The 23378-nt window shown below is 36.3% G+C and overlaps 1 protein-coding gene across 3 annotated transcripts in view; it reads left to right on the forward strand.

The window, feature by feature from the left end:
- The window catches only part of LOC117345035, a 76523-nt gene extending 54258 nt beyond the window's left edge, over nucleotides 1-22265 (forward strand). Inside the window, exon 3 of one of the 3 annotated variants that reach the window (XM_033907965.1) lies at nucleotides 22043-22265. In XM_033907965.1, the coding sequence (XP_033763856.1) occupies nucleotides 22043-22239 (197 nt within the window). In that variant the 3' untranslated portion in view covers nucleotides 22240-22265. Of the gene's footprint in view, nucleotides 1-22031 lie in introns of all 3 variants that reach the window. The other 2 variants (XM_033907964.1, XM_033907963.1) reach the window with 2 other exon arrangements.
- Nucleotides 22266-23378: the final 1113 nt, after the last annotated feature.

A 23378-nucleotide genomic window follows, 5' to 3' on the forward strand; every position in this document is an offset into this window, starting at 1 on the left:
TACATAGTTAGAGTTATAGACAAAATAAACCATGCTTAAACTTAGTTAACCATAGTTAGACATAGCTAACTACAGTTAGGCATAGTTAACTGTAGTTAGAGGTAGTTAACAATGGTTAGACATAGTTAGCTGGATTGAAATGTAGTTAACTAGTCAGAGGTAGTTAACAATGGTTAGACATAGTTAACAGTAGTTTGACATAGTTAACTGTAGTTAGATATATCTAACCTAACCATAGTTAGACATAGTTAACTGTAGTGAGATGTAGTTAACTCTAGTTAGAGGTAGTTAACAATGGTTAGACATAGTTATCATTAGTTAGACAAAGTTGTCCATACTTGAATGTGTCTATGTCAGATATAGGCCTACTTAATTTTTAGCTCATCTGGACCAAAGGTCCGGTGGGCTTATGCCATGGCGCGTCGTCCATCGTCCATCGTCCGTCGTCCGTCGTCCGTCAACATTTGCTTCAAATCGCTACTAGTCAAAAAGTTCTTATTGGATTTTGACCAAATTTGGCCAGAAACATCCTTGGCAGAATGGGAACAGATTTTGCATAAATGGTGACTCTGACCCCTGAGGGGCCAAAGGGGCGGGGCCCAATAGGGGAAATAGAGGTAATTCCTTTAAATCGCTACTAGTCATAAAGTTATGAATGGATTTCAACCCAATTTGGTCAGAAACATCCTTGGGGGAAGGGGAAGAGATTTTGCATAAATGGTGGCTCTGACCCCCGAGGGGCCAAAGGGGCAGGGCCCAATAGGGGAAATAGAGGTAATTCCTTTAAATCGCTACTAGTCATAAAGTTATGAATGGATTTCAACCCAATTTGGTCAGAAACATCCTTGGGGGAAGGGGAAGAGATTTTGCAGAAATGGTGGCTCTGACCCCCGAGGGGCCAAAGGGGCGGGGCCCAATAGGGGAAATAAAGGTAATTCCTTTAAATCACTACTAGTGATAAAGTTATGAATGGATTTGAACCAAATTTTGTCAGAAACATCCTTGGGGGAAGGGGAACAGATTTTGCATAAATGGTGATTCTGACCCCCGAGGGGCCAAAGGGGCAGGGCCAAATATGGAAAATAGAGGTAATTCCTCTAAATCTCTACTTGTCATAAAGTTATGAATGGATTTCAACCCAATTTGGTCAGAAACATCCTTGGGGGAAGGGGAAGAGATTTTGCATAAATGGTGGCTCTGACCCCCGAGGGGCCAAAGGGGCAGGGCCCAATAGGGGTAATAGAGGTAATTCCTTTAAATCGCTACTAGTCATCAAGTTATGAATGGATTTGAACCCAATTTGGTCAGAAACAGGGGAACAGATTTTGCATAAATGGTGACTCTGACCCCCGAATGGCCAAAGGGGCGGGGCCCAATAGGTGAAATAAAGGTAATTCCTTTAAATCGCTACTAGTCATAAAGTGATGAATGCATGTTCTATAAACAATTCTTGAGGTCTTTCAGACCTTAGAGAGTCTGGACTTCATTAATCTTTAAAGCAGTTCGGATTCCCACACTATAACCATATATAGCATTGTTAGAGTTTTACAAATAAAACAAATTGAATATGAACATTATTTCGACATTTGGTCTAATCCAACCAGGTGAGCGATACAGGCCCCATGGGCCTCTTGTTAATTGAGTATGACAGCATTTTTGTTCAAAATGGCTTGCTTGTTTGATTTAGAATTGTTTTCGTAAGTTACGACAGAGTGGGTATGGCGTAAAGTTACAGAAGGTTTTTGCGTAACTTTCGTAAGTTATGAAACTTTTGTGAAACGCTTAGTATTTTGAAGCTTTGTGAAACAATACCCTGGACTATATATGGTAAACCAGTCAACCGCATGCATGACTATAATGTGACCGCTGCTTTAAAGTGACAGACAGGTGATGTCTGGTAAATATCACATACCTTGGTCAGTCTCAAGTAGTGGTCAGTCTCAAGTGACCAACACATGGGTAGTTACCTGTTGGTACATCTATATTGGTACATGTAGTGACCAGTGGTCAATCTCAAGTGATCGATGTCTTGGTTGTTACCAGTGGTCAGTCTCAATTGACCGATGTCTTTGTTGTTACCAGTGGTCAGTCTCAATTGACCGATGTCTTTGTTGTTACCAGTGGTCAGTCTCAATTGACCGATGTCTTTGTTGTTACCAGTGGTCAGTCTCAATTGACCGATGTCTTTGTTGTTACCAGTGGTCAGTCTCAATTGACCAATGTCTTGGTAGTTACCAGTGGTCAGTCTCAAGTGACCAATGTCTTGGTACACTAGTTACCTGTGATCAGTCTCAAGTGACTGATGTCTTTGTTGTTACCTGTGGTCAGTCTCAAGTGACCAATGTATTGGTAGTTACCTGTGATCAGTCTCAAGTGACTGATGTCTTGGTTGTTACCTGTGGTCAGTCTCAAGTGACCAATGTATTGGTAGTGACCTGTGGTCAGTCTCAAGTGACCGATGTCTTGGTACACTAGTTACCTGTGATCAGTCTCAAGTGACTGATGTCTTTGTTGTTACCTGTGGTCAGTCTCAAGTGACCAATGTCTTGGTAGTTACCTGTGGTCAGTCTCAAGTGACCAATGTATTGGTAGTTACCTGTGATCAGTCTCAAGTGACTGATGTCTTGGTAGTTACATGTGGTCAGTCTCAAGTGACTGATGTCTTGGTTGTTACCAGTGGTCAGTCTCAAGTGACCAATTTCTTTGTAGTTACCTGTGATCAGTCTCAAGTGATCGATGTCTTGGAAGTTACCAGTGGTCAATCTCAAGTGACCGGTGTCTTGGTTGTTACCAGTGGTCAATCTCAAGTGACCGATGTCTTGGTACACTAGTTACCTGTGGTCAGTCTCAAGTGACTGATGTCTTGGTAGTTACCTGTGGTCAGTCTCAAGTGACCGGTGTCTTGGTAGTTACCTGTGGTCAGTCTCAATTGACCGATGTCTTTGTAGTTACCAGTGGTCAGTCTCAAGTGACCGATGTCTTTGTTGTTACCAGTGGTCAGTCTCAATTGACCGATGTCTTGGTTGTTACCAGTGGACAGTCTCAAGTGACCGGTGTCTTGGTAGCTACCTGTGGACAGTCTCAAGTGACCAATGTATTGGTAGTTACATGTGGTCAGTCTCAAGTGACGGATGTCTTTGTAGTTACCTGTGGTCAGTCTCAAGTGACCAATGTCTTGGTTGTTAGTCATCTTTGGTGTTTAATAAATAAACAGGTTTGAAGTTTGATCTTTAGTGTTTAATAAATAAACAGATCTGAAGTATGATCTTCAAGTTTAATAAACAAACAGGTTTGAAATATTGATCTTTGGTGTTTGATAAATAAACAAGTCTGAAATATGATCTTTTGTGTTTAATAAATAAACAGATCTTTGGTGTTTAATAGATAAACATGCAGGTTTGAAGTGTGATCTTTGGTGTTTGATAAATAAACAGGTCTGAAGTATGGTCTTTGGTGTTTAATGAATAAACAGATCTTTGGTGTTTGATCAATAAATAGGTTTGAAGTATGATCTTTATTCCCAGCCTTGGTTTGATAGTTTGCTAACCTAATTATAATCGATGATAATTTCAGTAAACAGCCCTAATCCAGAAACATTAGTTCAGCTACAGACCTTTTCGATCTAATGTCAGCCGATTGGCAGAAAGACGGAAATGAATTGGAGAAGGATTCTAGGTTAATTAGTATTGGATTGTTATATGTAAGGTGTATTGATAACTGCATGGTGCCATTACAGGTATCTATATATAGGAGAACTTTTAGGCTATCTGATTCGGCAGCTGAACAGGAAGTGTTGAACAAGAATAGACTGGAAGGTTTTATCTGTTTGTAAGTCATCCATGTACAACATGTCTGGTGGGCTTATAAATGTATTTTGATTACACAGATTTTGACATATATCATTATGTTGTGGTGAATCTGCTCATGAATGGTTCTTTTTAATAACATTATTGTTTTCATGTTTTAAAATTCTGATGATTTACCAAAATTAAGTTTTTGTACATGAAATAATGGTATGTTTTTTGGAGGTTTTGAAAATAAAAATTACTCTTATTCTTTTCAAAAGATTGACACTCAAGGACTATTTATATATTTTTGATAAATTTAGCTCTACCATATCCTCATCGCCTAATGAAGGGTTTTTGTTTATTACTGTAGACAAGTAATTTCTCTAAATGGTTATCAACAAGACTTTTAAACTTTTAACATTTCAAAAATGAAATTAGTTTTAAAAATTTGAACTCTGTCATACATTTTACATACTGATATATATATTATGCATGTGTAACATTTTAAATGAATTTTAAAGCTGACAAATCTATCATTTAAGCCTTATTACCAGATGTTCCAGCTAATATCTTGGCAACTGGGGCATATACACATTTATCTAGACAAACACTTACCATTAGAAAAAGAGATGAGGGATGCCGAGAATTTAGATTGTCTGATGAGAGGGAGCTATAAATAGACAGGATGTCTGCACGTAGGAGCTAAAATAGACGGAATAGCCCAGACATGTAGGCTGATGCTTTACTGCACGATTTATCGGCCTTTGTTCTGTGTGTTGGTTAGGCTGAGGCCGCAGATGGTGTTCCTTTTATTGTGTCCTCATATACATGTGTTTATTTCTGTTTCTGTCTGTAAGGCAGTTTGATTGTGTGTTTAGGCTTTCTCTCTATCCATTTCTTTCTTTTTCTTTCTTTCTTTCTTTCTTTCTTTCTTTCTTTCTTTCATCCATGAATCTTTCCTTCCTTTATTTCCATCCATCAATGGATCCTTCCTTCCTTCCTTTCTTTCCTTCCATTCAATCATGGATCCTTCCTTCCTTCCTTCCTTCCTTCCTTCCTTCCTTCAGCTAAATGCTGGGATGAAGAACTGTAAAATGCTATTCATGACCTTGACCCACTTTCAAGGTCAAAGCTGGAGTCAAATGTGTTAAAATCTTTGAGTGCTATCTTCTGAATACCATTGTACCTAAGAGCTTTGATATAATTATTTGTGTTTGTGATGTGCTGAGATATATGAAGAGCCAAAAAGTCCTGAATGACCTTCACTGCCAATTTCAAGGGCATCAAAGTATCAAACTTATAAAATCTTGAAATGTCTTTCTTTCAACTATCTATTTGTGTATACTTTACTGTGCTGTACCCATAGCCTTAAAGTATAGCCCTGATGATGAGATTTATTAATTAACCCTAATTAATAGGTCATTTATATATTCAGGATTTTGACCTTATCGGTTCATGATGTTTAAACCTGAGGGCATGTGCCCTAACCTAGGTCAAACCAGCACTTCCATTATTACGGGGCAGGATGATGGATACAGTTCGGTGGTAGCTTATATAGTGTTGTGATGTATTGTCTTTTTGTGTGTTAATTACCGCTATCAGGCCTTTTAATGTCATCCCGTTACGGACCGAGACTTCGTGGTAATAGATGTGTAAGATAGATAGTGTTTTTTATGTGTAGTGGAAAATTCATGTTGCCGTTAACATAGATTTTATTAATTGATGATCATTACTATCAACAACAATTAATAGGTGGAGTAATTAATAATGACACAGAGGGATCTGACGAACAATTAAGTTGTTGTTTATTCTTACAAATTATTTACAAGTAAACAATTCATAGGTGTGTCCTCGTTAAGGTCACCTGAACATCAAGAGTATGATGACTTTTGATTTTTGTACCTGTACAGGTATGGAGTCGTTAATCTTTACAAATTCAGCCCTTTATGACCTCTACCTACCTACTTTGTCTACATAATACCTGGGTGATTTGCACCTGTCTAGGTTAAGCCTTCTAGACAATACACTTTTGTGTGTTTTATTAAAGGTACATGTTAGTTTCAGAGTGAATTTTACTGTATATAAAAGGCGTCCGTATGTCTTTTCAATTTTTTAAATATCCAATTTTATGAGACTTTTTAAAAAACGTCCCATAACTTCCCATAATAAAACTGGTCCTTTATTAACGCCTTTCTTATTTCTACCCTTGAAATGAAATAACTTTCATGTCTCAAAGGGATATCAATTTCAGTCCAACCTTGCAGCTGTTCAGAGGAATGAATAAAGAAGGTCAAATAAAGTCATGAATATTCATGAGGTCATGATCTCGATGTCCTTGAAGAAGCAATGTCTAATACACTTTCTGGCTAATGTGAAAAGTTTGCTGATCAATTATGTAAGCAGTGCATGAATCCATTTAAGTGATGAATGCATGTTTGTGTGTGTATATATTTAGACTTATATTGTATACTTGACTGTATATGCACTTTTCATGCATGTGGTTAACGCACATAAAAGTAGATGAAAGGAAATGATTCATTTTAATTCTCCTTGAATATACTTAAGTTACAAAATACACAGTGCTGGGCTATTGAAGATCAGGTTTTTCATGCAAGAAATATTTCTGTATTTGCCAGACCTTCGATTGTTAAATGGCTATCATTAAACTTCTGAACACTGCTTAACTGTGTGTGTGATCGACTCTTTAAGGTGGAGAATCCCATATGTACTCCTTGTATTTAACCTCCAACAAAAAAGAGTTCCAGTTTTGCCAGCGTTTTACCAATAGATTTACATATAGATATATAGGATCTTGCAGGTGTTGTCATTTTGTATGAGATTTCAGAAACAATATGTCTAAAGAAATATTTAAACAAATGAATGACTCTGGCAAGGTAAGATGAATAACTTGTGACAAGGTTTGTTAGATTCTAATGAATTGGAAATGATGCAAAATATTCTATACATCATAAAGCCGATATTTTTGCAAATGTTAATTATCACGAAAACACGATTTTATTCTCGCAGAGATATCAGAATTCAATATCTAGATATTCCGTTTTTTTAATTCAATCACCTGGCCCAAAAGAATTTTTGAAATCCTTCTTTTTCTCACTGTAGGAATAACAGGAACTTTGGCCAAATTGTATGTAAAGGGGAACTAGATAGCTATTTATATATAAACAAATGGATCATGTTCTTCATGAGTTTGAGGGGCGTGGCCCAAAAGGCAGATAAGTGATATAAGCCTTTCAGGTACCTTTGAGCGCTTTTCAACTTAATTGGCTTTGAATTTTAAAGGGATCGATGCACAACGGTTAGATCCCAAACTAGGAAAATTATTTGTTTTATATAACTTAGAGTGCTCTTACATAATCACGGAAATTCAGGCGAGTGAGGCCCCATGGGCCTCTTGTTATGTCACATTGTGCATGATTAATACATAATTTCCTGTGAATCGCTTGAAAAAAACAGGATATTACATAAAAAAAACCTATGGTATGTTTGTCATAACTATGAATAAAAAAAATGACTTAACTGTCGTTGAAATATTTTAGCACTCACTGCCACAATTAACATCAGTTTCGGGTGATTACTTGTCAAGAGGGTTAAAGTACAAATTCTTCTTTTAAATTTAGATAATTTTGATTAAAATCGTGACTTAGCAGCCCTAAATTTACATATTAATGACGTATAAAGATCTGTTTAGCCTACATGGACTGACCTTAATGTATATTTTAACTGAGTTCAGTAGAGCAACAGATTTAAGTATGATAAGGTCAACAAACGTTTCTAGGGATTCATTATTAAAATCCAGTTTTGGCCATATGCCTTAACTTTTTTTTTTTTTAGGATAAAACTTTATTAGGATGAAATGTACTTTTATTTGAAGGTTTAATAGCTAAAGACTCTATAGAGAATGAGGTTTGAACCAATTGACCTGGATTTCTCGATTTTAAGACTTGAGATCTAGCTGCCTTAGGTTTTTTCTGTATAAGTAACTGGCCTACTGCCCTGCGGTAATGCACTATATTTTATTTGGCCTACTGACATTTCCGTTCTATGTATTCATATCTACATCAGGGCATAAATATTAATAGCCCAGGTTCTTTTTAAAGTTGATCCCTAAATTAATTGCATCTACAGAGAATCCAATCTATTTTCATTTTATTACAGCCTTCATCTGATAAAGTCTCCGAGATTTATTGGTCAGACCTGATTGAATTATGAGACATTCTGATTAATTTGACGGTTGATTTTGTGTAGAATTTGAAACTAACTGGATACAGGGCTGTTAATGCAGCTGAAATTATCAAGCATGACTACAAAAACCTATTAGAAACCTTTTTCAGATATTTTATCAAATTCATACAAGATGTAAAAAAAGTCAGCGTTTTTATAATCCGCTTTAAAAATGTTAAGTTGGATGCTTTTCGGTTGATTATTATGGCCGTTAATCTGGCGGTGTTCATGTGCCCGAATCCCTTCCTCCATATATCTCTCTGTTAAACAGAAATGCTGGACGGATCCTTTTAAAAATTTTATGTCAGTTGATTAATTCTGTCAATATATATTTATCCAATGACGCCTCGGTTTTTCTTTGATCTTTTGTTGGCGATATATTGCATACCTTGTGATATTTCAAATATGAAATATGTGATATCTGAAATATCACATGGCATTTCTGATTGGTCCAACTCGTGACGTATCGCATATATCACACTCGTGCTACGCACTAGTGTGATATATCCGATACGTCACTCGTACCCATTATGTATCTACATTTTTAGGTCACCTGAGACGAAGTCTCAAGTGACCTTTTCTAATCGCCTTTTGTCCGTCGTCGTGCGTCGTCCGTCGTGCGTCCGTAAACTTTTTACATTTTCGACTTCTTCTCCAAAACCACTTAACAAAATTCAATGAAATTTGGCAGAAAGTTTCTATGGCTGAAGGTCAACAAAAATTGTGAATTATATGGTCCCTGCCCCCCAGGGGCCTGAGGGGTGGGGCCAAAAAGGGTCAAATTGACTAAAATTTCAAAAATCTTCTTCTCTACTCTCAGATATGGTAGAATCAAATACTCTTTATAGATGAAAGGGTCTTGTGGTGCTTTACCAAAATTGTGAATTGCATGACCCTGGGGTCTCACGTTTGCCCCTGGGGAGGGGGTAAACTTTACTATAGTTTATATAGGGAAATCACATTTTTGACTATTATTTGTTGGATTTGTATTGGAATTCATTCTAACTTGTATCAAATTATCAGCATGGGATGACAGTTTGATGGTATGTACATGTTGGCCCTAATTGACCCCCAGGGGCTGGTGGGTGGGGCCAAAAAGGGTCAAATTGACTAAAATTTCAAAAATCTTCTTCTCTACTCTCAGATATGGTAGAATCAAATACTCTTCATAGATGGAAGGGTCTTAAGGTGCGTTACTAAAATTGTGAATTGCATGACCCTGGGGTCTCACGTTTGCCCCTGGGGAGGGGGTAAACTTTACTATAGTTTATATAGGGAAATCACATTTTTGACTATTATTTGTTGGATTTCTATTGGAATTCATTCTAACTTGTATCAAATTATCAGCATGGGATGACAGTTTGATGGTATGTACATGTTGGCCCTAATTGACCCCCAGGGGCTGGTGGGCGGGGCCAAAAAGGGTCAAATTGACTAAAATTTCAAAAATCTTCTTCTCTACTCTCAGATATGGTAGAATCAAATACTCTTCATAGATGGAAGGGTCTTAAGGTGCTTTACCAAAATTGTGAATTACATGACCCTGGGGTCTCACGTTTGCCCCTGGGGAGGGGGTAAACTTTATTATAGTTTATATAGGGAAATCACATTTTTGACTATTATTTGTTGGATTTGTATTGGAATTCATTCTAACTTGGTTCAAATTATCAGCATGCATGGGATTACAGTTTGATGTTATGTACATGTTGGCCCTGGTTGACCCCCAGGGACTATGTTAGAATCAAATACTCTTCATAGACTGATCCCATTAGGACTGATGGGTGGGGCCAAAAAGGGTCAATTTAGTTGGCCGAAATATTTCAAATCTCAGGTGACTGTTAAGGCCCTTTGGGCCTCTTGTTTTTTATTACATACAATTTTGTACTAGCCCATTTCTGCATTTACCATCATATGACCTTGAAAGTAGGTCAAGTTCATTCACTTCACAAACTTGGAAGACATATACTAGACATTTGACCTATCATGGTGTTTATGACCCTGTGTGACCTGACCTAGCCTAAAGTTGATCAAGGGCATTTGTACTATCTCGCATACTTCGGCGATCCATTATCATAAAATAACCTCAGGCGGCCAATGTTCTGACTCGATTATAGCAGGGATGATTTTTTTGCAGGACTGTTTGATATATTAATTATGCTGAACTATCAGGCATGGGATATAATTGATGGATAAAAAGTGAATAAACTTAAATCTAAACCAGCAAGACATGAAAGTGACATTCCTTTGTTTAAATAAAGTGTTTGTCGCCAAAAAAAAGGTTAATGGGAAATATGTATTTTTCCCAAGTAGTAAAAGTTATAATCTTTAAATTAATGCAGCAGTTTAACTCTCAAGGGAAATCAAAGTGCTTCAACTAATAAATCATAAAAATTCTCAATTTGACTCGATGCGTAACTTATAATTACCACAAAGGCGGACGGTATTTGTGTACCAAATGTCATTTTTCTGTACATTTCGGCTTTACTTTCATTAGTGGTAGGCACAAAAATTCATATAATCCTCATTCAGGCATAGATTTTATTAATAGAAATTTTTCATGTTTCTGATGTCCAAATGAAGGAATGCCCCTTTAATGAAAAAAAAACCTTTATGACGATAAACCTGTCACCAAACAGCCCAGATTACTTTGATTGTACCAGCTAACAGTATAAACAGGTCATGAAATAGCAACTAATTCTGATTTTAACAATTTTTTATTGACCTTTATGAAAATTATATCGTTATTTAAGTAACTTTTCATTTGGAAAGGTAATCAACAACTACTAAAATCTCCAATCCTGACGGTTTATATACGACATATACAACAGGTATGGGATATATCCTCCGGGCCTCATAATGTTAGATAAACGTGGGCTATTTACGGAGACGGATAATTGCCGAGGAAGTAAAGGTCAAGGTCTGAGAGCCTCCCTAGATAATTACCAGTGATTATCCGTTACCTAATGAGTGAGTATTTATATAGCTTCATTAAAGGTTGTGTGACATTGTCTTCTGTTTATGTGAGAGTAGATCAAATGTCAATTTTACGGGTTTCTCTGGTTTCTTCTGATCTTTGTAAGAAAACATTATTTGGTGGTTTTAGTATACTGTCCATTGAATACAAATTAGATTAGATAATTGTTTGGGTTTTTTTTTGACCATATTTGTCCCACGATAATGTCTAAGTGAGGAACTGAGCTTATTTCAATGCAATAACAGTAAACCGTCTATTTATTTATATATATATGTATAAATTAACTTATGGTAATTAATCTTGTTGGTCAGGATAAAAATATACAAAGGTGCCTGGAGAAAAAAAAACACATGCATGGTCTAAGGTATCATTCTTGACTGGCAATAAGGAACCAGGTGTGCATTCAGCAATAAGTCTCTCCCCTAGTTTCTATCAAGTCTTTTGGAACCAAGCCTAATTAATTCACCAATAAGCCCATCCCGATTCTATCAAGTCTTTTGAAACCAGAGCTAATTCTGCAATAAGCCCCTTTCCTTGTTATGAAGTCTTTAAGTGGAACGAAGCTTAACCCAGCAATAAGCCCCTCCCAATTCTATCAAGTCTTTTGAAACCAGAGCCAATTCAGCAATAAGCCCCGGCCCCCGGCCCACTCCTTTCTATCAAGTCTTTTGGAACCAAGCCTTATTAGGCAATAAGCCCCGGCCCCCGGCCCACTCCTTTCTATCAAGTCTTTTGGAACCAAGCCTTATTAGGCAATAAGTCTGTTCCCGTTCTATCAAGTCTTTTTGAATTAGGCCTACATTTGGTAATTAGCATTCTCCCTTATTTTGTTCTTGGTTTTAATATCTTGTGATTGATAATTTTGATCCAAATGTTGATGACCCTATTGTAAGGTCACATGAGATGAAGTATACAGTGCATCGCAAACAATTTACATTTTCCACTTCTTCTCAGTAACCAAGAGGCTCAGATAAAGGCTACTTACTGTGCTCTAAAAAATAACATTGACCTACTTTCAAGGTCATAGGGGTCAAACGTGCCAGAATCTTTAAATAACTTCCAAATACTCAAGAGGCCAAGGGTTAAGATACTGGGCTTGTAGCATGCTGGAATGAAGGGCTGAAAAGTTTGTTGTAATGAATGACCTTGACCTACATTTAAGGCTACAGGGTTAAGTATATTAAAATCTGTAAACAACTTCTTGATCATCAAGAGGCCCAGAAACCTGATATTGGATGCCTATAGCATGCTGAGATGAAGAGCTGCCTAATTTGTTTAAATGAATTACCTTGACCTCTATTCAAGTTCGCAGGGATTAAATATGCTTAAAACATTTAAGCAGAGTCTTCTAAACATTGACTAAGAGGCCTATAGGGTCATGATATTGGACCAGTAGCATGCTTAAGTGCAGGTCTACCATGCAAGAATGTTTAAGCTTCGTCTACTTTGCATCGTAAACAATTTACATTTTCCACTTCTTCTTAATAACCACAAGTCTGGGATAAAGGCTACTACTATATATGTATATCCACAGGTATCATGTGTTTGTGTACAGTGTTATTGGTAAGTTGTACAATTCTAGGTGTATCTAAGAAGTCATTATTACAGAGAATAAATGGATACAATGGCCTTCTCCGAGGTCGATCAGTTGGTAGAGCATGTCTTAATACAATGTAATATAACTCCAGGTGAAGGCCCTGAGGTGTGTGGTTCAGTCTCTTCACCCGGACTAATTGGATCAGGAAGTTGATATATTGATATGTAAATGATATATTGATATGGAAATGATATGTTGATATGTATAAACCATGTTGTTGTGGTTGCATGTGTCCTTGAGCAAGACACTGTACTCAAATTGCTGAGTATGACATGTGTCGCGTCTTCCTTGTGTTCAGTGAGGTAGCCACCAGCTACTACAAGCAGACTTCACCCGAAAATAACAATGACTGTTCATTGGGTGAAAGCTACAAACAAAAACATGCATGAAGGCTGTATAGATAAAAAAATTAGGTCAATGACATATTTTCACCAAATTTTTCTGCTAGACATGGTATATATATATGACCGAATTAGATATAATTTCGAAATTTTATGTAGATTTGTTGCCATCTGGTGTTAAGGATTCAGAGACAGATAAGGTGTATATATAAACACACCTGTTTTTTATCAACTAAACGGTGCCCTCTTTTTCTCACTAGAGCAGATCGACAGGCAGCAGTGATATTTTGTAAAGCTTGTTTTCATATATAGGATATGGGTCATATTTTTATAGTTTTACCAAAAGTTTGAAGCAAAAGCAGAAATCATGACATAGCCAGACAATGATTATCTTATTTTCAGGTCACCTGAGACACAGTGACCTATTTCTACTCACCTTTTGTCTGTTTTCATGTTTCAGCATCACAGTCATCTATTCGTAAACAGTTTACATTTTCTACTTCTTCTCAATAACCAAGAGGCCTATAGAGACAAGATATAGGGCCTATACCATGGGGAGTGAAGGGCTTTCATGATTGTTCAATTGAATGACCTTGAACTTCATTCATAAAATATCAGATAAACAATTGGTGTAAAATGTTAGATAAACAATTGATGTAAAATGACATAAACAATTGGTGTAAAATATCAGATAAACAATTGGTGTAAAATGTCAGATAAACAATTGATGTAAAATGTCAGATAAACAATTGGTGTAAAATATCAGATAAACAATTGGTGTAAAATATCAGATAAACAATTGGTGTAAAATATCAGATAAACAATTGGTGTAAAATGTCAGATAAACAATTGATGTAAAATGTCAGATAAACAATTGGTGTAAAATGTCAGATAAACAATTGGTGTAAAATGTTAGATAAACAATTGGTGTAAAATATCAGATAAACAATTGGTGTAAAATGTTAGATAAACAATTGGTGTAAAGTATCAGATAAACAATTGGTGTAAAATGTCAGATAAACAATTGATGTAAAATGTCAGATAAACAATTGGTGTAAAATGTCAGATAAACAATTGGTGTAAAATATCAGATAAACAATTGGTGTAAAATGTCAGATAAACAATTGATGTAAAATATCAGATAAACAATTGGTGTAAAATGTCAGATAAACAATTGATGTAAAATGTCAGATAAACAATTGGTGTAAAATGTCAGATAAACAATTGGTGTAAATGTCAGATAAACAATTGATGTAAAATGTCAGATAAACAATTGATGGTAAAATGTCAGATAAACAATTGGTGTAAATGTTCAGATAAACAATTGTGTAAAATGTCAGATAAACAATTGATGTAAAATGTCAGATAAACAATTGGATGTAAAATGTCAGATAAACAATTGGTGTAAAATATCAGATAAACAATGTGTAAAATGTCAAGATAAAACAATTGATGTAAATGTCAGATAAACAATGGATGTAACTGTTAGATAAGACAATGGTGTAAGTATCAGATAACAATTGATGTAAATGTCCAGATATAAAACATTGATGTAGCAAATGTCAGATAAACAATTGGATGTAAAATGTCAGATAAACAATTGGTGTAAAATATCAGATAAACAATTGGTGTAAAATGTCAGATAAACAATTGGTGTAAAATGTCAGATAAACAATTGATGTAAAATGTCAGATAAACAATTGGTGTAAAATGTCAGATAAACAATTGGTGTAAAATATCAGATAAACAATTGGTGTAAAATGTCAGATAAACAATTGATGTAAAATGTCAGATAAACAATTGGTGTAAAATATTAAATAAACAATTAGTGTAAAATGTCAGAGAAACAATTGATGTAAAATATTAAATAAACAATTGGTGTAAAATATTAAATAAACAATTAGTGTAAAATGTCAGATAAACAATTAGTGTAAAATGTCAGATAAACAATTGATGTAAAATGTCAGATAAACAATTGGTGTAAAATATTAAATAAACAATTAGTGTAAAATATCAGATAAACAATTGATGTAAAATGTCAGATAAACAATTGATGTAAAATGTCAGATAAACAATTGATGTAAAATGTCAGATAAACAATTCGTGTAAAATATCAGATAAACAATTGATGTAAAATGTCAGATAAACAATTCATGTAAAATGTCAGATAAACAATTGATGTAAAATATCAGATAAACTGTCTCAAATATAAAAATGAAGATTGTAACATCATTGGTTTATTAAACAGAGTTATTGCCCCTTATGTGTTATTTACAAAACAATTATCTGTTAGATAAATCTTGAAGTATACTCTGGTGTTACAAGAGAAAAATCTTGCGCATCTTAACTATATATACGTACTGCCCTGAACTTTGTGTAATGTTTTTGTGACAAAATCCCTAAGATATAAGTTTTATTAATCAGGTTACTCGGCCAGATTTACCTGTTCATAGAGAGTACATGTGACATTTCTATGTTTGTATCTCACTATATGGTCCAAGTCCATCACCATGAATTACTAGAAGAGAGCCCCTATTATTACCGGGGGAGGCCCTATCATACTGCTACTAAGAGACCCCTGATGTATTTCTTTAAAGTCGTATTAACATTGAATAGCTGTTCAGAGATGGAGTTTAATTGCCAAATTCGAATAATAATGCTAAAAGTAAGATATAATATCGTACTTTGCTTAAATACGCCGCGGGTCAGAATCACAAATGTTGTACTTTTTCCTTGAAATAATTTATTCATCAGAATTTCTGTCCTCATAGGACCCTGCAGTTGTGAGGGGTAGAAGCGTCGTAAAACAAATCTTCAGAGTAAAACCGTGTACTTTGTACATCTGACTTAAAGCATCATTGAGTGCCACTTTATAAGAGTACACCATCTTTTAGTACTACGAGGATCATGTAGTATCCGTTGTATATATATATATATATATATATACTTAGAAACACAAATGACGAAGGAAGACAACTTTTTGACTCGTGCCCTGACCGGGCCTCAAACTCACGATCTACGGCACCCAATCGCCTAGCCAGAAATATCCGCAGCCTATACCGCTGCGCCACATCGGCATTCTTAAAAAAAAACGTTTCAATGGCGAAGTGATGGTCGGCCCGATACCCTGACATGATCATTGTAGAAGTCGTCTATAAGTTGATATAGAATACCTGGATCGCAATGTATTTACATACATGGATACGAATTGTACATATATTATATATATTTCTCTCGGTACAACTACGACAGGAAATTCAAATCTCTATCTTCGGATTGAATTTCCTGTCGTAGTTGTACCGAGAGAAATATATATATATTGTAAAAGAGGATCAACTAGAAAAATATTCAAACCTGTCTCAACAGACCATAGTAGATATGGCACAGTTTTATCAACTTGTTTTGTGAGCGTATGTTTATTGTGATGTCATGTTATTTGTGATGTCGTCGTTTCAAAAATAAACTTTCCTGAGGAGCAGCCATATATAGTTGTGGCAGTGCTTGAAAGTTTTTCATTAAGTTTTGTTTGATTATGGTGCCCTAAGTCCATGGTCTGTAGTCTCTGACCATCCATCCATCATTCCATCCATCTGTCCCTACATAAACAATTCTTACAATTTCATATGGACGTTCCTTTTGGTCCCTAGTTTTGCATATTGTATTTTGTGACCGATCAGAAAACAACATGGCTGACAGGTGGCCATCTTGGATTTTGACAATTGAAGTTTGTTATCTCTATTTCTCAGAAAGTCCTGAAGGGGTCTTTCTCATATTTCATATGTAAGTTCCCCTTGGTGCCTAGTTATGTATATTGCATTTCAGGACAAATCGGAAAACAACATGGCTGACAGGCGGCCATCTTGGATTTTGACAATTGAGGTTTGTTATCGCTATTTCTGATAAAGAACTAAAGGGATCTTTCTCAAATTTCATATGTAAGTTCCCCTTGGTCCCTAGTTGTGCATATTGCATTTTGGGACAGATCAGAAAATAACATGGCCGACAGGCGGCCATCTTGGATTTTGACAATTACAGGTTGCTCCTGCTATATAAAGTTATTAAATGTTTTGAAGGAAGAGTGAAAGGGGGGGAAAAACATGTCCAAAATAGGATAAGGATTCTAATATATAAGTTGACACGAAGATTTTTGACTTTCCAAGTTGATTATAATGGAGGAGATTTTGTAAATTTTCCTTGTATCACACATAATCATCGTTTCTCCTTTTTATACCTCAATTTTGTAAATGGTAGCTATATTATATATAATCATTGTCCCTCCTTCAATGTCTCAATTTTGTAAACGGTAGCTATATTATATATAATCATCATCCCTCCTTCAACACCTCAATTTTGTAAACGATAGCTATATTATATAAAATCATCATCCCTCCTTCAATATCTCAATTTTGTAAACAGTAGCTATATTATATATAATCATTGCCCTTCCTTCAATACCTCAATTTTATAAACGATAGCTATATTATATATAATCATTGTCCTTCCTTCTATGTCTCAATTTTGTAAACGGTAGCTATATTATATATAATCATCATCCCTCCTTCAACACCTCAATTTTGTAAACGGTAGCTATATTATATATAATCATCGTCCCTCCTTCAATATCTCAATTTTGTAAACGGTAGCTATATTATATATAATCATTGTCCCTCCTTCAACACCTAAATTTTGTAAACGGTAGCTATATTATATATAATCATCATCCCTCCTTCAACACCTCAATTTTGTAAACGGTAGCTATATTATCTATAATCATTGCCCTTCCTTCAACACCTAAATTTTGTAAACGATAGCTATATTATATATAATCATCGTCCCTCCCTCAATACTTCTCTCTTAGCCTCATATGCATACACATTTCATACATAATATATTGGAGCTAGACTGTAGTGGTGTGTACATTAAGTTACTGGGTCAAGGTCAGTGGGTCAAGGTTGCCTCCCTCGGCTGGTGTTTTGTATAGGGTACAGGTGTTCGGTATGCGTACTGTGGGTAAGTGTGTCGGCAATTAACACAGATTGTGTAAGAAATAGATGTCATTCCCATACGCAAGATCTATACCACTGGAACACGCTGTTTTTCTTATAAAAAATACCAGTGTTGCATAACTGCATATTTACTCGGTCATTCACATGCTTAATCGGTCATTCACGTCGAAAATCCTTGGTGCATGAACATCAGAGATGTCTTTGCTATGTTTTAATGTTTCTTGTCGGTAATTCGAAACTTAATATCTGATATATTATATTTAATTGTATCCCCCTGTGTTAATTTTATATGTTTCAGCTGTTTGTGTAGACTTTCAAACAGAAATTTTATTAGCGCTCTGTAATCACGAAAAATAAAAACAGGTTCCATTATTTCTCAGTTGAGAGATTTTACATCTTGATTAGATGTTTAGATGGAAATCTGTCTAAAATTCTTGTCCTGATCATAAGAACATATTTTTAGCTCATCATCATCAGATGGCGGCGTATTGGAAATCGTCTTATTATGTCTGGTCAATCATATGTCCTCCATCCATCCACCTACCTGTCAAAATCGTTGTTATCAATATTTCTTGTAGTCCAGGAAGATTTTTTCTCAAACTTTTAATATATATTCCTCATAGTCCCTAGTTGTGCCAATCCAATTGTGAGTCTGATCGGCAAAACAAAATGGCCGGGCCATAGGTGGCATTGGTTTGATTAATTTAGTTTAACGTCCTATTAACAGCCAGGGTGATTTAAGGACGTGTCAGGTTTGGAGGTGGAGGAAAGCCGGAGTACCCGGAGAAAAACCACCGGGCTACGGTCAGTCCCTGGTAACTGCCCCACGTAGGTTTCGAGGTGCAGGAGGGCTATAGTGATATGGTGTCTGGACACCTTAACCACTTGGCCACCGGATGTTGATACTGAAAGGATATTTCTCAACTTGATGTGGTTCAGGTTCCCTTTGTCCCTTTAGCTGTGTCCATTTATTTTTAAGGACAGATAATTTAAACAAAGTGAGGAAAAGAGGAAAAATGAGAAAAGTAGGGACAGATTCAGTCTTACACACACCCTGAACTTCCAGGGTGAAATTTCCATGGAATTCCATGGATATCCATGGAAAATTAACCTTCAATTTATTTTTCCATGGAAAATCTACAGCTGGGTAAAGATCATTCAATGTGGGCACCAAGTTGTCCAGGGGAATTAAGTCTCTGTTAGGGATTGGTCTTGCCCAAGTATTTTGCCGTTTCACTAATACATATCTTGTGTTTCTGTTTTCTTTTACAGTTTATTCAATGAACTGTTATTTAACAGGTATCTTATTTTGGTTATATTTCATCTCATTTATGAAATGTTTGAATGATAAAGTTAAAATATATATGATTCAGACAAATCTCTGTCTTTTGAAAAAGGACTAAATACAAGTACATTTAAACTCTATATAGGCACGGAACTTGATCTTTATGTTCAATGACCGTCTGTATTTTTGAAAAGGACCAAATACATCTATGCTTTATATGCAAAGGGGCTTGACACATACGTTCAATGACCGACAAAATGACATTCTGGGTCACGGAAAGTTTCAAGCTCCTAGCTGTGACAATATTGTATATAAAAAATTATATGGGTCATAAAATATCCAGTTTAGGAGTGAACTGTACTTAAGAAATGCATCGAATATACTCTTACTCTGATTCCAAGTCAACCACTTGTTTTTAATCTGTTTTAAGCCATCAATCAGATGAAGATCCCTTGGCCTACTTTTAACTTGAATGACCCTGGACAAGTCGCTGACCTCGCTCCGGTTCTCCTTCAATAAGCTGCTCTAAGGCATTAACCTCTAGGCCTAGGTGTTTCACCTTTGTGATTTAGATGTATGTCAGTCTGTTTACAGAAGGCTCTAATTTCACCTTGTGTTATATTAGATGTAAAAATATATATTAAATGACCAGTATATCCAATTTTACAGTTTTTCTTAAGCTTCTAAATTGAAAAAAAGAAGAAGAAATGGGAGTCTGATATGAAATTTCGTAACAAGTTAGAGTAGGCAAGAGAAAAATGTTTCTTAAACAAAGTTTTTTTTTCTTTGATAAAGAAAAAAAGAAGTGTATGGATATTGGCAATATTGATTATTAAGGCAACCGGTGTCATGCATAAAAAGTACCCGGATGCCTTTTGGTAGGGGGGTATATATTATGCATGACACCGGTCTGACGACATGAGTTTTCCCTCTGGTATATCCAATGTGTTTTATATCGCTCAACAAGAATGATTAATATAAGTTGATGTACCTTGAATTCAAATTGTCGTAAAATACATAATACTTAATAAGAGTATTACAAGACAACCACTTTTGAGTGACAAGATTCTTTCTGCATGATTATAATTTGGCTGTTTGTTTCAGTCTTTATCACATATTACTTTGTAATGTTTTTTAGGTCACCTGAGACAAAGTCTCCAGTGACCTATTCTAATCCCCTTTTGTCCGTCGTCGTGCGTCGTCCGTCGTCGTCGTCCGTCGTGCGTCCGTAAACAATTTACATTTTCGACTTCTTCTCCAAAACCCACCAACCAAATTCTATGAAATTTGGCAGGAAGCTTCTATGGCTAAAGGTCAACCAAAATTGTAAATTATATGGTCCCCACCCCTCAGGGGCCTGAGGGGCGGGGCCAAAAAGGGTCAAATTGACTAAAACTTCAAAAATCTTCTTCTCTACTCTCAGATATGCTGGGATCAAACATTCTTCATAGATGGAAGGGTCTTAAGGTGCTTTACCAAAATTGTAAATTTCATGACCTAAGGGTTTCACGTTTGTCCCTGGGGAGGGGGTAAACTTTACTATAGTTTATATAGGGAAATCACATTTTTGACTTTAATTGATTTTATTTCTATTGGAATTCATTCTAATTTTGTAAACATTGTCAGCATGGGATGACAGTTTGATGGCATGCACATGTTGGCCCTGACTGACCTCCAGGGGCTGATGGGCGGGGCTTAAAAGGGCCAAATTGACTAAAACTTCAAAAATCTTCTTCTCTACTCTCAGATATGCTGGAATCAAACACTCTTTATGGATGGAAGGGTCTTAAGGTGTTTTACCAAAATTGTAAATTTCATGACCCAGGGGTTTCACGTTTGCCCCTGGGGAGGGGCTAAACTTTACTATAGTTTATATAGGGATATCACTTTTTTGACTTTAATTTATTTTATTTCTATTGGAATTCATTCTAATTTTGTAAACATTGTCAGCATGGGATGACAGTTTGATGGCATGCACATGTTGGCCCTGACTGACCCCCAGGGGCTGATGGGCGGGGCTAAAAAGGGCCAAATTGACTGAAATTTCACAAATCTTCTTCTCTACTCTCAGATATGATAGAATCAAATACACTTCATAGATGGTAGGGTCTGAAGGTGCTTTACCAAAATTGTGAATTTCATGACCCTGGGGTCTCAAGTTTGCCCCTGGGGCGGGGGTAAACTTTACTATAGTTTTAAAGGGAAATCACATTTTTGACTTTTATTTGTTTTATTTGTTTTGGAATTCATTCTAATTTTGTACACATTGTCAGCATGGGATGACAGTTTGATGGGTCTTATGGTGCTTTATTGAAATTTTAAATTTCATGACCCTGGGGTTACAAGTTTCCCCCTGGGGAGGGGGTAAATTTTACTATAGTTTATATAGGGAAATCACATTTTTGACTGATTTGTTTTGATTTCTATTGGAATTCATTCTGGTTTACATTTTCAGCATGGAATGAAAGTTTAATAATATGCATATGTTGGCCCTGGCTGACCCCTAGGGGCTGATAGGGGGGGGGGGGGGCAAAAAGGGTCAATTAAATAAACTGAAATATTTCAAATCTCAGGTGACCATTAAGGCCCATGGGCCTCTTGTTATTTAACCCTTTCACCCCTACTGACCGTATTGGACTTCAACTTATGAAAAAATGGCAGAGTCCACTAAAGTTTCTTAGGGTTGAAAGGGTTAAATATCAGCAGAGAAAATCTCCCAGACTTGTAATGTTGTGCAATACATGGAGTCCACTTATTTTAATTTCTAATTCAATGTTTATATTATTATGTCTTTACAGTGAAGGTGAAGGTGGTGATTTGTTCAGTTCAAAGTTCATCACACGCCTTGCCGGAGTGGCAGTGGATTCGGAGGCTGAGTCGGATACAGAAGTCAGTGACTCGGAACCAGAGGAAGTAGGTGGGCCTCCCGTACGGAGAATGGGCAGCAAGTTGTCAAAGAAACCGGAACAGAGTAGCGGCTGGATGTCATGGTGTACTCTCCTGTAATATCAAATAAAACTCTACATGTCTTCTGAAAACTTTAAGTTCTTTGTTAAAGGTGATGATACACTGCCAATAGCCTATACACTGACCGTGACAAAAATGTGTAAAACGGCAGGTATGGAATTATATCTTATAAACTCCCGAGAAACAAGGATAGCAGTGTCTTAAAACTTATCATATTCAAGACCACAAATAATAATTGGATTTCTTCACGATTCCCGCAATTATTTATTCACTTTGAATCTAAAATCTAAAAGGAAAATCTCAAACTTTCGGAGAGTCGTCGTAAAAGCATACATGAAACTTTTAGTATTGACTGTATATTGGGTTATTTTAGTGTGGAGTAGATTAGTTTTAGCTAATTAAGCGATTAGTTAATGGTGTCAATGACCACAGGTACACATGTGTACAGAGAGGTGTCAATGAACACAGGTACACATGTGTACAGAGAGGTGTCAATGACCACAGGTACACATGTGTACAGAGAGGTGTGTCAATGACCACAGGTACGCATGTGTACAGAGAAGTGTCAATGACCACAGGTACACATGTGTACAGAGAGGTGTGTCAATGACCACAGGTACACATGTGTACAGAGAGGTGTGACTGACAACAGGTACACATGTGTACAGAGTGGTGTCAATGACCACAGGTACACCTGTGTACAGAGAAGTGTCAATGACCACAGGTACACATGTGTACAGAGAGGTGTGTCAATGACCACAGGTACGCATGGGTACAGAGAAGTGTCAATGACCACAGGTACACATGTGTACAGAGTGGTGTCAATGACCACAGGTACACATGTGTACAGAGTGGTGTCAATGACCACATGTATGCATGTGTACAGAGAAGTGTCAATGACCACAGGTACACATGTGTACAGAGATGTGTCAATGACCACAGGTACACATGTGTACAGAGAGGTGTCAATGACCACAGGTACACGTGTGTACAGAGTGGTGTCAATGACCACATGTACACATGTGTACAGAGATGTGTCAATGACCACAGGTACACATGTGTACAAAGTGGTGTCAATGACCACAGGTACACATGTGTACAGAGTGGTGTCAATGACCACAGGTACACATGTGTACAGAGATGTGTGACTGACCACAGGTACACATGTGTACAGAGTG

Source organism: Pecten maximus, chromosome 16 (assembly GCF_902652985.1).
Source record: "Pecten maximus chromosome 16, xPecMax1.1, whole genome shotgun sequence".
Classification (NCBI taxonomy): Eukaryota; Metazoa; Mollusca; class Bivalvia; order Pectinida; family Pectinidae; genus Pecten; species Pecten maximus.